The 14099-nt window shown below is 35.8% G+C and overlaps 1 protein-coding gene across 2 annotated transcripts in view; it reads right to left on the bottom strand.

The window, feature by feature from the left end:
- SPIRE1 (spire-type actin nucleation factor 1) overlaps window positions 1-14099 on the bottom strand; it is a 143710-nt gene that overhangs the window by 53133 nt on the left and 76478 nt on the right. For both annotated transcript variants that reach the window (XM_012725903.1, XM_004683724.2), the window contains exons 4-5: window positions 9507-9584; window positions 2331-2495 (exon numbers count right to left, since the gene is read on the bottom strand). In XM_012725903.1, the coding sequence (XP_012581357.1) occupies window positions 2331-2495; window positions 9507-9584 (243 nt within the window). The remainder of the gene's footprint in view (window positions 1-2330; window positions 2496-9506; window positions 9585-14099) is intronic.

The following is a 14099-nucleotide window of genomic DNA, read 5'->3' as shown; positions in this document are numbered from 1 at the left end:
AAAAAAAAAAAAAAAAAAAAACCAAGTTATAAAGCCACACATATAAGGTCAACTAATCTATGACAAAGGAGCAAAGAATGTGTACTGGAACAAGAAAAGTCTCTTCAATAAATGGTGCTGGTAAAACTGTACAATTACATACAAAAGAATGAAACTAGACTACTACCTCACATCATACACAAAAGCCAACTCAAAATAGTTAAAAGACTACAATGTAAGACTTGAAACCATAAAATACTTGAAATCATAAAATATATAGAAGAAAACAGGTACAACACTCCATGACATACATTTCAAAAACATCTTTAAGTATTCATCCCCAGAAGCAAAGGAAATGAAGGAAAAGATAATCAGCTAGGACTACATCAAGCTAAAAACCTTTACAGCAAAAGAGACAATAACCAAAATGAGGAGACACCCTACAGACAAGAAGAAAATATCTATACTTCACACAACCCATAAGGGACTGATACCAAAGACCTACAAAGAGCTTATACAACTCAACAAAAAAGCAAGCAACCCAGTCAAAAAATGGGCAGAAGGACTAAAAACACACTTCTCCAAATAGGAAATGTAAATGGTCAACAGGTATATGAACACTTAACATCACTTATAATTAGGGAAATGCAAATTAAAACCACAATGAGATACCACCTCACACTAGTGAGACTAGCCCATATTAAAAAAACAAACAAACAAACAAAAAAACAAACAAAAACTGTCTACAACAAATACTAGTGAGGATGTGGAAAAAAAGGAACCCTCTGCTCATGGGAATGTAGACTGGTCCACCCACTATGCAAAGTTGTGTGGAAGTTCTTCAAATTGCCAAAAATGGAGCTACCGAATAACCCAGAGATTTCACTGCTAGGAATATACCCAGAGGAAACAAAAATATTTATTCAAAAGGAAGCTTGCATACCTATGTTCACTGTATATTGATATAAATTTTAAAGTTGTGACAACTACTTTTATAATCAAGAAAAATTCATTTTCTTAAAAATGTGAAGTAAATCATAAGAACTGATTAAACTGTCTCAAAAACACAACTGTAATTCATTAATTTCTTCTACAATTATTTATTAATCTCAGTATTTAGCATCTGGCTGAGTATGAGGCATATATTCTAGTCATAGGGATATAATCATGAAATAACTAAGTCTATATATTCACATGGGAGACAAATGGTAAATCTGACAATATACTGACATATAAGCCACTGAAATTTATGAAAAGTCTTCTCTCCACCTCTGCATTTGAGCAAAGACCTGATGAATGAGGAGGAAAGTTATGTAGATGTGTGGGAAGAGAGAGCTCCAGGAAGGAGAGCAAAGGCTCAGCTGTAGGAGTATGGCAGATGCTCTTAAGATGGCGGCAGACTTGAATGTGGTTGAGGAGAAAAAAATCAACCGCTAAGAATAGCAGAACTTGCTATTTGAGAGATAAACTGGAATAGGATGGAGGGAACTTTTCTGGCTAGTGTTAAAGCATGCACTTTATTCTGAGGATGATGAAAAGCAGTGGAGGGTTCTGAGTAGGTCGATGATATCATCACACTTTTACTTTAAGAGGTTTACTCTGGGTTGGGAACAAATAGGCTAAGAGCAAGAATGAAGGCAGGAAGGCCATGCAGAGTAACAGCCTAAATGATAGATGATGGTGTCTTGGAATAAAGGGGCTCTGAAGTGGCTATGTATCAGTTTCAGGACCCAATTCAAAGGCAGAGCTGTCCTGAAATGGATTCTTGAACCTAACTCCAGGAATTTACTGTAGATATTCAAAATGATTGGTACAAATAATACAAATAATAATAATAATAATAATAATAATAATAACTGGTTACAAGTTGATTAGTTTAATAAACTGTGCTCTATTCCTAAATCAGAGAACACACAGTAATTTAGAAATCATGATGCTGTATACCTGAAGTGTGATACTATAGTTATCACACTGAATTACAGTGTAGTAAACCTACATACCTCAATTAAAACAAAAAAGGAAAGAAATTATGTTCAATCTATAAAGACATGGAAAAATGTTCAGAATATGTTAAGTGAAGAGAACCAGATATATAGCAAAGTACTCAATATTAATCCATTTTGTCCAAACGATGCATATAGAAAGTAGACTGAAAAGTATACCCCAGAATGTTAGCAAAATTTCTCTCTGGTTTGTGCAATCATATATTTTTAAATTTTTCTTCTTTGAGCCTACTGTACTTTCCAAATCTTCTGCAGTGACAATGCATTACTGTTGTGAGAAGAAAATTTTCAACAAATAAAATTAGTAAAGAATAACTGAGTCCATTAATAGTTTTCTTTGTTACTCACCATCACTTTTCGCAAAGTGTATCTTTTGCAGCGGATGTCATCCATTAGCATCTCATAAGGGGTGAGCTGATATTCAATGGGCAAAGGGTTATATTGCCGCTCCTGGACCTTCTTAAGTTTTACTCCATTCCGTAAATCCCTCATCACCTGTACCCAGAATCGAGCCTGAAAGAACAAAGGGTGGAGAAATGTCAGTGAATAAATTTACTAGTTTCATATAAATAGTTACACTTCGCTCACTGAAGAGTAGAAGATTTCCTACACCTTACCTTAGAATTTCGTTACATGACTGCGTTGCCATTGGAATAGTAGTCGATATAACATGAATAAGTGGCTGCTGCTAGCTTCTTGAACTCATTGCAGTGCTTTGCAGAGTTTCATAATGTGGTGCTTTAGCCCATTACTCCACCCAGGGAGAGCCCCCAACCCAGTTTTTACCCCATTTCCTTTCCAACCCATACCAAGTCTCTGGTTTATAGTTGTTCATTGTTTTTCATTTTTACTTTATTATATTTGCTTCTCTCTCTCTTTTTCTTTTTCCCTGATCCCTTATGCTCCTGCTATGAGTGATACCATTGGTATTTTTCTTTTTCTTTCTGGCTTATCTGACTCAGCCTGATCTCTTCCAGCTCTATCCACGTTGCTGCAAAAATGCATAAATTTATATTTTTTGATTGCTGAGTAATATTCCACTGTGTATATGTACCAAATCTTTTTAATCTAGTCATCTATTTTTGGGCATTTGGTTGATTCCACATCTTCCCTATTGTAAATAGTGCAGCAATAACAAAGGGGTGCAAGTGTCCTTTTGAATCCATGTTGTTGTGCCCTTTGGGTAGATACTTAGGAGTGGGACTGCTTGGTCATGTAAAAGGTCCATTTTTAGCAGTTTGAGAAACCTCCAAACAGCTTTCCATAGTGGTTATACTAGTTTGCATTCCCACCAGCAGGTGTAGGTAAGAGAAAATTTTTGCACACAATACAACTGATAAGCAATTAATCCCAAAGATCTATGAAGACCTGTGGACACTAAACAAAAACAAAGCAAACAATCCAGTCAAGAAATGGTCAGAAGAGCTAAAAAGACACTTCTCCAAAGAAGAAATGCAATGACCAACAGGAATACCAAAAAATGTTCAAAATCTCTTGCAAACCACAATGTGAGAAAGGCACATGTTAAAAAAAACCAAACTAGCAACAACAAATGTTGGCGAGCATGTGGAGAAAAAGGGAAAAAGGAACTCTACATTGCTGGTGGGAATGCAAAATGGTCTAAGCACTATAGAAAGCTGTGTGGAGGTTCCTCCAACTACTAAATGAAGCTTCCATATGATCCAGCAATTCCACTCTTAGGAATCTATCCAAGGGATCAAAAACATTAATTCAAAAGGATACCTGCACCCCTATGTTTATTATAACACTTTTTAGAGTAAGTAAGCTATGGAAACAACCCACATGTCCCAAAATAGGTAATTCAATCAAGAAGATGTGATACATATACACAATGAAATATAACTCAGCCATCAAAAAATATAAACTCATGACATTCACAGCAACATGGATGGAGTTGGAAGGGATTATTCTCAGTAAAATAAGCCAGAAAGAATAATATCAGTTGGTTTTATTTATAACAAGAATTTAGAGGAAACACAAGGGACCAGGGGAAAAAAGTAATTACAATAAATTAAAAATCATATTTGCTCAATTAATCTTTGACAGAGGAGCAAAGAATATGCAGTGGAACAAGGACAGCTTGTTTAACAAATGGTGCCGGGAAAACTGCAACATAAGCAAAAGAATGAAACTAGATCACTACCTCACACCATGCACGAAAATCAACTCAAAATGGACAGTGGTCATAAGACCTGAAACCATAAAATACATAGGAGAAAATATAGGTAGAGCACTTCAGGACATACATGTCAATAACATAAAGACTCATCATCATTCAAAGCAAAGAAAATAAAGGAAAAGATATAAGCACATGTTTTATCAAAATGAAAAGCTTCTACACAGCAAAAGAGACCTTAACCAAGACAAAGAGACACCCTACTGATCGGGAAAAAATCTTTGCACTCCATACAATGTAATGGATAAGGGACTGATCACTAAGATATACAAAGAGCTTACGTTAATCAACAAAAACAAAGCAAACGATCCAGTCAGTAAATGGGCAGAATAGCTTAAAAGATATTTCTCCAAAGAGGAATTGCAAGTGGCCAACAGACTTATGAGAAAATGTTCAACATCCCTTATAATCAGGAAAATGCAAATCAAAACCACGATGAGATGCCACCTTACACCAATGAGAATGTCACATATGAAAAAAACTAACAACAATGTTGGTGAGGATGTGGTGAAAAAGGAACTCTCCTACATTGCTGGTGGGAATGCAAACTGGTACAACCATTATGGAAAGCTGTATGCAGATTCCTTAGACTACTAGAAATAGAGACTAGAAATAGAGCTGCCCTATGACCCAACAATTCCACTCCTCGGAGATCTATCCAAAGGACACCAAAACATTAATTCGAAAGGATATATACACCTGTAAGTTTATTGCAGCACTATTTACAATAGGAAAAACCTGGAAACAAATCAAATGCCCCAAATTAGATGACTGGACCAAGATGTGGTAGATGTGGTATATATTCACAATAGAATACTACTCAGCAAACAAAAAAGATAAACACATGCCATTCACAGCAACATGGATGGAGCTAGAAGGGATCATGCTCAGTGAATTAAGTCAGAAGGAAAAAGAAAAATATCGAATGGTTTCACTTGTAAGAGGAATATAAAAGAACCAAATAAGTTATAGGGGGAAAATGTATTGTTATTAAAATACAAACCACAACAAAACAAACAAAAATAGACAACTATAAGCCAGAAATATCCTACAGGGGAGAGGGAAAGGAGAGGAATTGTAAGGAAGGAGGGAGGAATGTGGGGGGCTGGGGTGAGGATGTGCAGGTGAATTGGGGGGAGGGAGGTAATAAACATTGTTTTAAAATTTAAAAGTGAGGGCTCTCCTGGTGGTGCAGCGGGTTAAGAGCACAGCACTAAGAAGCTAAAGCCACTTCCACATGAGTTCGATCCTGGCCTGCCCCGGAGGTGATTCACATGGCACGACACCTCTCCTGACCTGCCCACTGCTCCCCTCAGCAGTGTACTTTGATGATCTGCCTGTTCTGCTCTCCACTCTGTCTCTGGTGAATCCTCTCTCTCAACCCCTGCACTTCTGGCCTGTACCCAGTTCTGTATGTACAAATAACTAAATCTTTTTTAAAAATTAAAAATGCAAAAAAAAAAAATAAACCTTACCAATTATAAAAATTAATTAAAAATAAAAAAAAATTAAAACTGGGAGGAAATATTCTTAATTCGGGCCTCCCTGGTAATGCAACTTGTCTCAGCACTGTGAAACAATATACAGCTGACTACAGCACGAGCTTGATTCCTTCCCAGGGAGGTGACACCCGTGACACACAGACCTCACCACTCACTGGCTGTCTCGCTGGCTGCTCCTCTCAGCAGTGTATTTCAGTAGACCCTCCTTTTCTGTTCCCCACTCTGTCTCTGGTGAATTCCCTCACACCCTGTACCTCTGGCCTCTAACCGAGTTCTTGTATGCATAAATAAATAAATCTTTTTTTTAATTAACATAAATCAGCAACTATAAATCAGACATTCTGCAGGGAAGGAAGAGGGACAAGGATCAAAATGGGGTGGGAAGAGCACAAGGAACCATGGTGATGGGGCACAGGTTAACTGGTGGTGGGAATTTCGCAGGGACCATACCTGAGAGGAAAAAGCACACATTGTACAATAATGAAAATATATATATATATGAATTTAAAAAAAAAGAATATCTTGCAAACCTCTCCTTTAGGTATGAAGAAGAAATAAAGGCATTCTCAAAGAGAAATTGAAGTAATCTGTTAAACTAGACACTAGACCACTTCTCCAAGAAAAATTTTAAAAAGCTCTCACATTTATTTTTTTAAAGATTTATTTATTTGTAATAGAACCAGGGTTCTATAACATGTTCTAGGTCAGAGGTACAGGGGATGAGAAGATTCACCAGAGACAGAGTGGGGAGACCCGGCAGATGTACTAAAATACATTACCAAGGGGAGCAGTGGGTGTGTCAGGACAGGTCTGCTGTGCCATGTGGGTCACCTCCCTGACCAGGGACTGAACTTGTGCTGCAGTGGTTGCAAAAGCTTCACAGTGCTGTGCTTAACCCAACCAGGAGGGCCCCAGCTCTCACATTTAAATCAAAGAAAGGAACGTACACAAAGAACTAGAAAAGGGCAAAAAGACAGCAGCAGACATTCATCAATCAATAATTACTCCAAAGGTACATGGTAAAAAACTGAAACCTATTTCACTAAGATCTGGTACAAGACAAGGATGTCCATTTTCACCTCGTCTATTCAATTCAGCATTGGAAGTCCTTGCTAGAACAACTAGACAAGAAACATATGTTATAAAAGGAATATACTTTTAGAAAGAAGAACTAAAACCATCATCATTTGCAGATGACATGATAATATAGATAAAAACCCCATAGAAAAAGTAAATGAAACAATTTCCCAGTATAACAAAGTGGTAGATTGTAAAAATCAGTGCACAAAAGTCAGTTCCTTTCCTAGATACAAAAATATTCATATTTTTAATGATTCTTAGATTTTTTCTATTAAAACTGTTCTAATATCAATAAAATATTTAGACTTCTCTCTTTGGAATGTTTTATTCCAACTTCTCTAATTCTCATACTCATTCCTTTAAGTTTTATTCCAACTTTTCTAATTCTCATACTCATTCCTTTAAGATCTAGTTCAAATGTCCCTTCATCTTTTGAAATGAAATCTCTTCTCTTGACTTCCTCAGGTTTTAAGAAATCTTGACATATGAAACTGTTAATTCTCAAAACAGATAAACTAGGGGATGATTACTTACATTAAAAAGTTTTTGCTACAATTTCTAAAAAGGCTCAAGTGCATCGATTATGTATGTCAGATATATCAATACATCAAATACATCAATGGTCTGTTGTCTGATAAAAAATTAAACATATATGATCTTTTAGAAATTAAAGTCACCGTTACTACTACATAAAATAACACACCAGTGTCATGGTTTAGACTTTCCAGAGATTTTTATCATTTATCCCTTATTCCACTATGGAGACTCTAAGATGATTAGATTCTGTCATTCTCAATTTCATTCGAATCTTTCTAGGTGATATATTTTAATGGCCTTAAGGGAAAAAAGCTAGTGTTCTAAGTAAATGTAACTCCCTTTGGAGTTAGTGCATCACTTGTTAATAGCCATAAGTTTTTGGTTTTTTTTTTTTAAAGATTTATTTATTTGTGTATACAGAGCTGGGGTACAGGCCAGAGTCTCAGGGGCAGCAGGAGACTTCACCAAAGACAAAGTGAGGAGCAGAACAGGCAGACTGACGACGTACACTGCTGAGGGGAGCAGCGGGCGGGTCAGGAGAGGTCTGCTGCACCATGTGGTCACCTCCGGGGCAGGCGGGCATTGAACTCATCCAGAAGTGGCTTTAGCTTCCTAGTGCTGTGCTTTAACCTGCTGCGCCACCAGGGAGGGCCGCAATAGTCGTGTTTTTAAATGCAGCATTCTTAAGATAATAAATTTAAATTTTAGTACAAGTTTTGATTAGCTATTTGTTAGCTTCTGTACCCTGGTGTTATTTATCTGAGTTATTTATCTGTCTAGGAAAAGAAATTTTAAAATTTACTATCCAACAATATACACCTAGAACAACACTATCAAGAGAATTCTCCTATACAAAAGAAACTTGATAATAGTATTCTAAAAGGACAAATAATACTTAAAGACAATACAGGCAACTTTTTAAAGCTTTACTTTTAAATATACCAATAAGTATCACTCCAAATACTTCAATGACGGTATCTAACTACTGAGAATACTGCTGATAGGAAACACCCAAATGACCATCAACAGAAGAAAAGATAAAATGTGGAAGATCCATATAATAGAACAAGATCCATCAAAAAGAACAAACTATTGATGCAGGCAATAACATGGATGAAATTTCAGAAGAATTATACTGAATGAAAGAAATACCAGCCCCCAAACAGTATATACTATGTGGCTACATTTTTCTAGAGGTTGCAAACTAATTTACAACAAGAAAAAGTAGATCACAAGCTTCCTGGAAATTAGGGAGGAGAGATACAGGAGGCAGGACTTCAAAGAGGTATAAGAAAATTTTGTAAGATGATGGTAGGTGTATTATTTTAATTGTAGTGATGATAGGTATGTTTGTGAGTGTGTGTTTATCAGAACTTAGCAATGCACTTTAAATATGGTATGCCACTTTAAATATGGTATATCAGAACTTAGCAATGCACTTTAAATTGCTGTATGCCAATTTTAACTTAGTAAAGCTATTCGAAAGGAATATGGCAACCAATTAAATCTACAATCTGCAAAAACACTTGTTCATGTTCCCTAAATCTGCATCTATCCCCCACTCCTTTATTTAATGAGGTCATTATTTATTCAGTATCAACCTGGAAAGTAAGAATTCTAAAATGTGCCTTCCCACTGACATCTGAATATACCATAGTCTAACACTTCATGGAATTCACTATCCTGTCCCCAAGACTGTCACCTTGGGGATCCTAAGTCATACATAAGGACATATAGTCCTTGGTGTCACTGGATTCTTGGTGTACCATGTCAGAAAATGCTTCCAAGTGTGTCATGTGAATACACTATTATCATCCATTTAGAAACTATCCACGTTTTGTGAGGTCAGAGATCCCAAATTATTCATTCTACATTCCAAGTTCAGTAACAGTTTAACAGTTCATTGAATAAATGCATACTAGTTTCCACATATTATTGTGAAAAAGAGCCTACACTTTGACTTACAAAGGTATTAAGGTTTTAATTAAGCAATTAATATATAAAACACCAAATCCCCAGAGGTAATAGAGTGATTTTAATAAAATCAATTTTTAAAGTGGGAAAATACACAGTTCCTCAAATGTAAAACTTTGCACTCAAATTCACATAGTAGCAATTCATATCAGTCCTTAATAACCAGCATTTTAAAAAACATACTATGTCTTCAACACTGAAGAACTGATTAGAGACTATATCCAATTATCTTACCCAGTCAGCATTTTTCAGCTCCTCCAGGTCAGTATGTGATTCATCACTCTTTTCCATTTCTTGAATCTTCTTAAGATTCTACCAAATAAAATAACATTTAAGAATTGAAATTTCATTTGTCTTCTCAGATGAAAACTCTTAAAAGTTAACTTTCGGATAAAAGATATGCAGAAGTGTTACTGAAGTAGCTCGTACAGAATGTATTCCTCTGTAATTTTTCTTTCCACCAATGGTAAACTAAAATAGAAACAGTCCTACATAGGAATTAACTGAAATTGCTCACTCTAATTTCCTTTTGGGCCATGTGGTTAAATTCTTGAGTTACAATATTAATTCACAGCTTTTAAGCTATGTATTAACATTTCTTTCCCTTGTAATTCACACATTCAATCAATATTGTATCTCATACATATCGCTTCCTCTTTTTTTTTTTAAATCCACTGTAAATCCCTTAATCCAAAAAACAACTGTTTTGCCTGGATTTCTGTAGGGTAAGAAAATTAATCAGTCTTTTTACACCATTAGCTTCTGTAGCTATCATGGTGGGCTTGATCCTATTGATGCAGAAGGTGCTTGGGAGTATGGACACCTGGAGCATGTGTATGAGCACACGTAAATATGCCCATCTGAGCGTATATGCCCATCTGAGCGTATATGCCAGGTTTATATGGGCAGTGTTATTTGGAGGATGGCTATGAGAGGATGAGCTTCATGACTACAGAGAGGGAATACCACAAGAGAACACCAACAAGAACCCAGAGAAAAAGTGTAAAGATTTGTAGAGGGCTGGGAGACGCAGTTGCTGCTTGCCTCCCAGCCCCCACCTGCCTGGTCCAGGCCTAATCCCTTGCACGCTAGCCTCCATTCCTGGTGTGCCTGTCTGCTTGGTACCTTGAGAGATCATTAAGGCCTGGAAAAGCCACACAGGGCTCTAGGACTCTACTTTATCCATCTGTCCATATCCATATCCATAATGAACCAATCAACCCATGGCTGCTGAACAACTTCTAAGTGATCTTGCCTTGAACACTACTCTCCTCATCCCCATGCCTGGTCTCTTACATTGTGGACTTCAGATATCAACAGAATCACCAATTTTTTACTTCCTCTCCAATTAAGCCAAATCTTCCCATTATCTAATTTTATAGTACCATATCCTTTTCCTCTATAGCTCTTATCAACATTATAATATTATATTTGTGTCTTCCCTCTAATGGATGAGGCAGAATTCTATTCTCAGTAGCTAACAGAAACTGACACTTTGATGCTTCATATTTTTAAATGTCTACATTTTCATTTGATAACACATAATATTGCAAAATGGTTACAGTATTAAGTTACAACCTCCATCACCAAATATAAGCATTTTGTGTGTGCCTGTGTGTGTGTGCATGTGTGTGTGTGCATGCATGTGTGGAGAATATTTCAATCTACTCTGTTAGCAATTGTCAAGTATATAATACAGTATTGTCAACTGTAGACAAAATGCCATGTATCATATCTCCAGAATTTATTGGGAGGGTGCTAGAGAAGTGATAAGGTCAACCAGTTATTTAATACAAACATCCCATGTTACAGGGGACCTGAGGCCTACTGAAGCTCACTGACATGAAGGGAATGATGGAGCAGGAGTGAAGCAGGTGCAGTGGTACCAAGTCTCAGAGATGACGGAAAATACATGGAAGGAGTACTTAACATCTTCTAAATGAGTATTTATGAACTAACTTTTGACAAAGAAAAAGTACAGATTTCATGACTTGTAACTGGGCTTTGCAGATGAGTACTTACTAGCTAGTGTGACATGTCAAAATCTGAGCAACAAAGATTACTCCTAAATTAAGACTCTGAGTTTTCTACCTTGAAAGATTCATTAGATGTACTGATACATAAAGAATTTCTAATATTCACAATCTTAATTATCTTTTAACAAAATCTAAGATTATTTAAATTCATAGTTTTCAACCCAAGTCTACAATCTTTTTTTTTTTTTAAAGATTTTATTTATTTATGCATACAGAACTGGGGTACAGGCCAGAGGTGCAGGGGCGGCGAGAGGCTTCACCAGAGACAGAGTGGGGAGCAGAAAGGCAGATCGACGAGGTACACTGCTGAGGGGAGCAGCGGGCGGGTCAGGAGAGGTCTGCCACGCCATGTGGTCTCCTCCGGGGCAGGCGGGAATCGAACTCATGCGGAAGCGGCTTTAGATTCTCAGTGCAGTGCTTTAACCCGCTGCGCCACCAGGGAGGGCCCCCAAGTCTACAATCTTTAAGAAATACCTAAAATTGAATTTAGTGGGAAGACCAAAATATTTCTCCAAATATACCTCTGAATATAAAATAACCTCCTTAATGACAAATGATATATTATTCAGATGACTAGAAGTGCCATCCTTGTTTTTTATAATTGAAATGGTGAAAGAAGAGATTTAAAAAGGTAAACTGCCTCTGAGATTCTACCAGGCTGTGAATCTAACACCACTCTATCCTCCCTTGCCCCCTAAAAGCAAATCTGGCAGTAAGTCCCCCACTTCCTACTATTTCTTCCACTCTAGTCTGCCTTAGGGCATCTGCATTTCTCTAGAATGCTGGTATTCCTAAGGTATCTACTAGGCTAATTTACCCATATCCTCATTCTTGCTCAAATTTTATCCTCTCAGTGAGGACTAGTTGATGATCTGATATAAATTCCAAACCCAACCCTATGCCACCAGTAATCCCCCTAGTTTTAAGTGCTTTTCCAAAGCTCATCCTGCCTTTAGTTTATATAATTTACTCAGTGTTTAAAGTTTGCTCCTCTCTAATAGATTAATGCTCCCAGGAGATAATTTTTGTGTTATTTTGTTCATTCACAAGGAAAAAGAAAAAAAGGTGGGCTTTTCATGCTTATTTTTCTAACCAGCAGCACAAATACAGCTCAGATACTTCCTAGCTGTGTAACTTTGAATGTTCTAATACTGCTTGATTTTCTCATTTACAAAATGCAGTGATGAAACAGAAGATATAAGGATAAAGTCTGCCCAAATTCAATATAAGTAGGTATTGGTTACTACAAGTCAGTGAATACCTGTGAGGACTTGATTGTGATCACTTCTATTCCATCATAAAAACATTTTATTCTTTTACCAAATGAGACCTTTCTCTAGTCTCTTCACGAAGTCATTCAGATTTAGGAATAAATCAATACAAAATTGTTGACAATCTGTCAATAATTGAAAAAGCTTAAGCAAATACGAAACTAGAAATTTCAGGTTTCTAGAGAGTAGCAAAAACAAATGAGTTGTTTGAAAATATATTTCAGGTTTTTCTAGTTTTAGAAACAAATTTCTGACAATTATATTCTAGCTTCTGAATTTTTTTGCTTGCACAAACGTATAACAGATGCCAACCAGTGCTTAGAATATGGTGAGAAAGTTCTGAAAGCATCCATGTGGCAATTAATTTTCTCCATTTCTGACATTACCATTCTCAAACTAACAATTAGAACTTGCTCCCTGCCAACAGTTCCTGACATCTTAAAAACAAATAAAATTTAAGTTATAGATGTATCAAATGCTCAGAGAATAATTTAAATTTATTTGCATAGGTTCAAATTAGCTGACATACAAATGTCTTTTTAGATGAAATTAACCCTACAACATTAAAATAGTATTTTTAATAACAATATTTTAAATCATCACCATTTTCCAGTTAAGACTATTTATCATTTAATGATAGCCCCCATACAATAGATACATGTTTATATGTATAAAAAGGAATATGGTAAGTAAACCCTTGAACAAACTTTTTTTATACTCAGTAAAAAATTAAATGTTTCCAAAACAATTATATAGAGACTATAAAATACATTTCACAAGAAACAAAGTCACTAATACAAATACTGCCAATAATAAATAAAGCATGTATATCAGTCACACAAATTTAGAGTCTTGGTGTCTTTTCTAATTAACATTTTTATCAAAAAAACCCTGAAGAAATAAAATATTTTATCATATTTATCAAAAACCAATAGTTTGAAAATTAAGGTACAATACCCTCCCAGAATTTTTTTTCTGATAATTGAAATCTCCCATACAGGGGATTAATAGGAGTTAATAGCTAATTAGTAAAGAATATGATTCATATTTTCACCAAACTTTATGGCACATTGCTATAGATGAAATAAAATACTCCTTCCCAAGAGTTGGATTAGGAGGGAGATAATTACCATAGCAACTACAAAAAATATAAGTCATATTTTTATGAGTAGATTTAAACTGTTAAGATACTAAATTATAAATTGATATTCTGCAAAATTTAATTTGAATGTATGAGGTTTACTGCAGAAAATTAGAAAAACTACAGAAGTTATTAAAATGCAGTAAATTTATATTCTGTTTCTATCACTCTTCTGTTCTTCCAATACTACTGTAAACACACACACACACACACACAAACACAACAGGTTGGGTAAAGACTGTCTCTGTCCCCAAAAGAGCTGGACTTAACAGTATCTCCTATACATATATGCTCTTTCAGTTATATACCCATTAACTCTTCATACCTAAAGAAACAAAGAAAATCATTACCAAATTCTCATAGACATGATTTACAAATT

The sequence above is a fragment of the Condylura cristata genome, unplaced genomic scaffold, assembly GCF_000260355.1.
Source record: "Condylura cristata isolate star-nosed mole 26May11 unplaced genomic scaffold, ConCri1.0 scaffold00016, whole genome shotgun sequence".
Lineage (NCBI taxonomy): Eukaryota > Metazoa > Chordata > Mammalia > Eulipotyphla > Talpidae > Condylura > Condylura cristata.
This window is presented reverse-complemented; position numbering and strand designations above follow the sequence as displayed.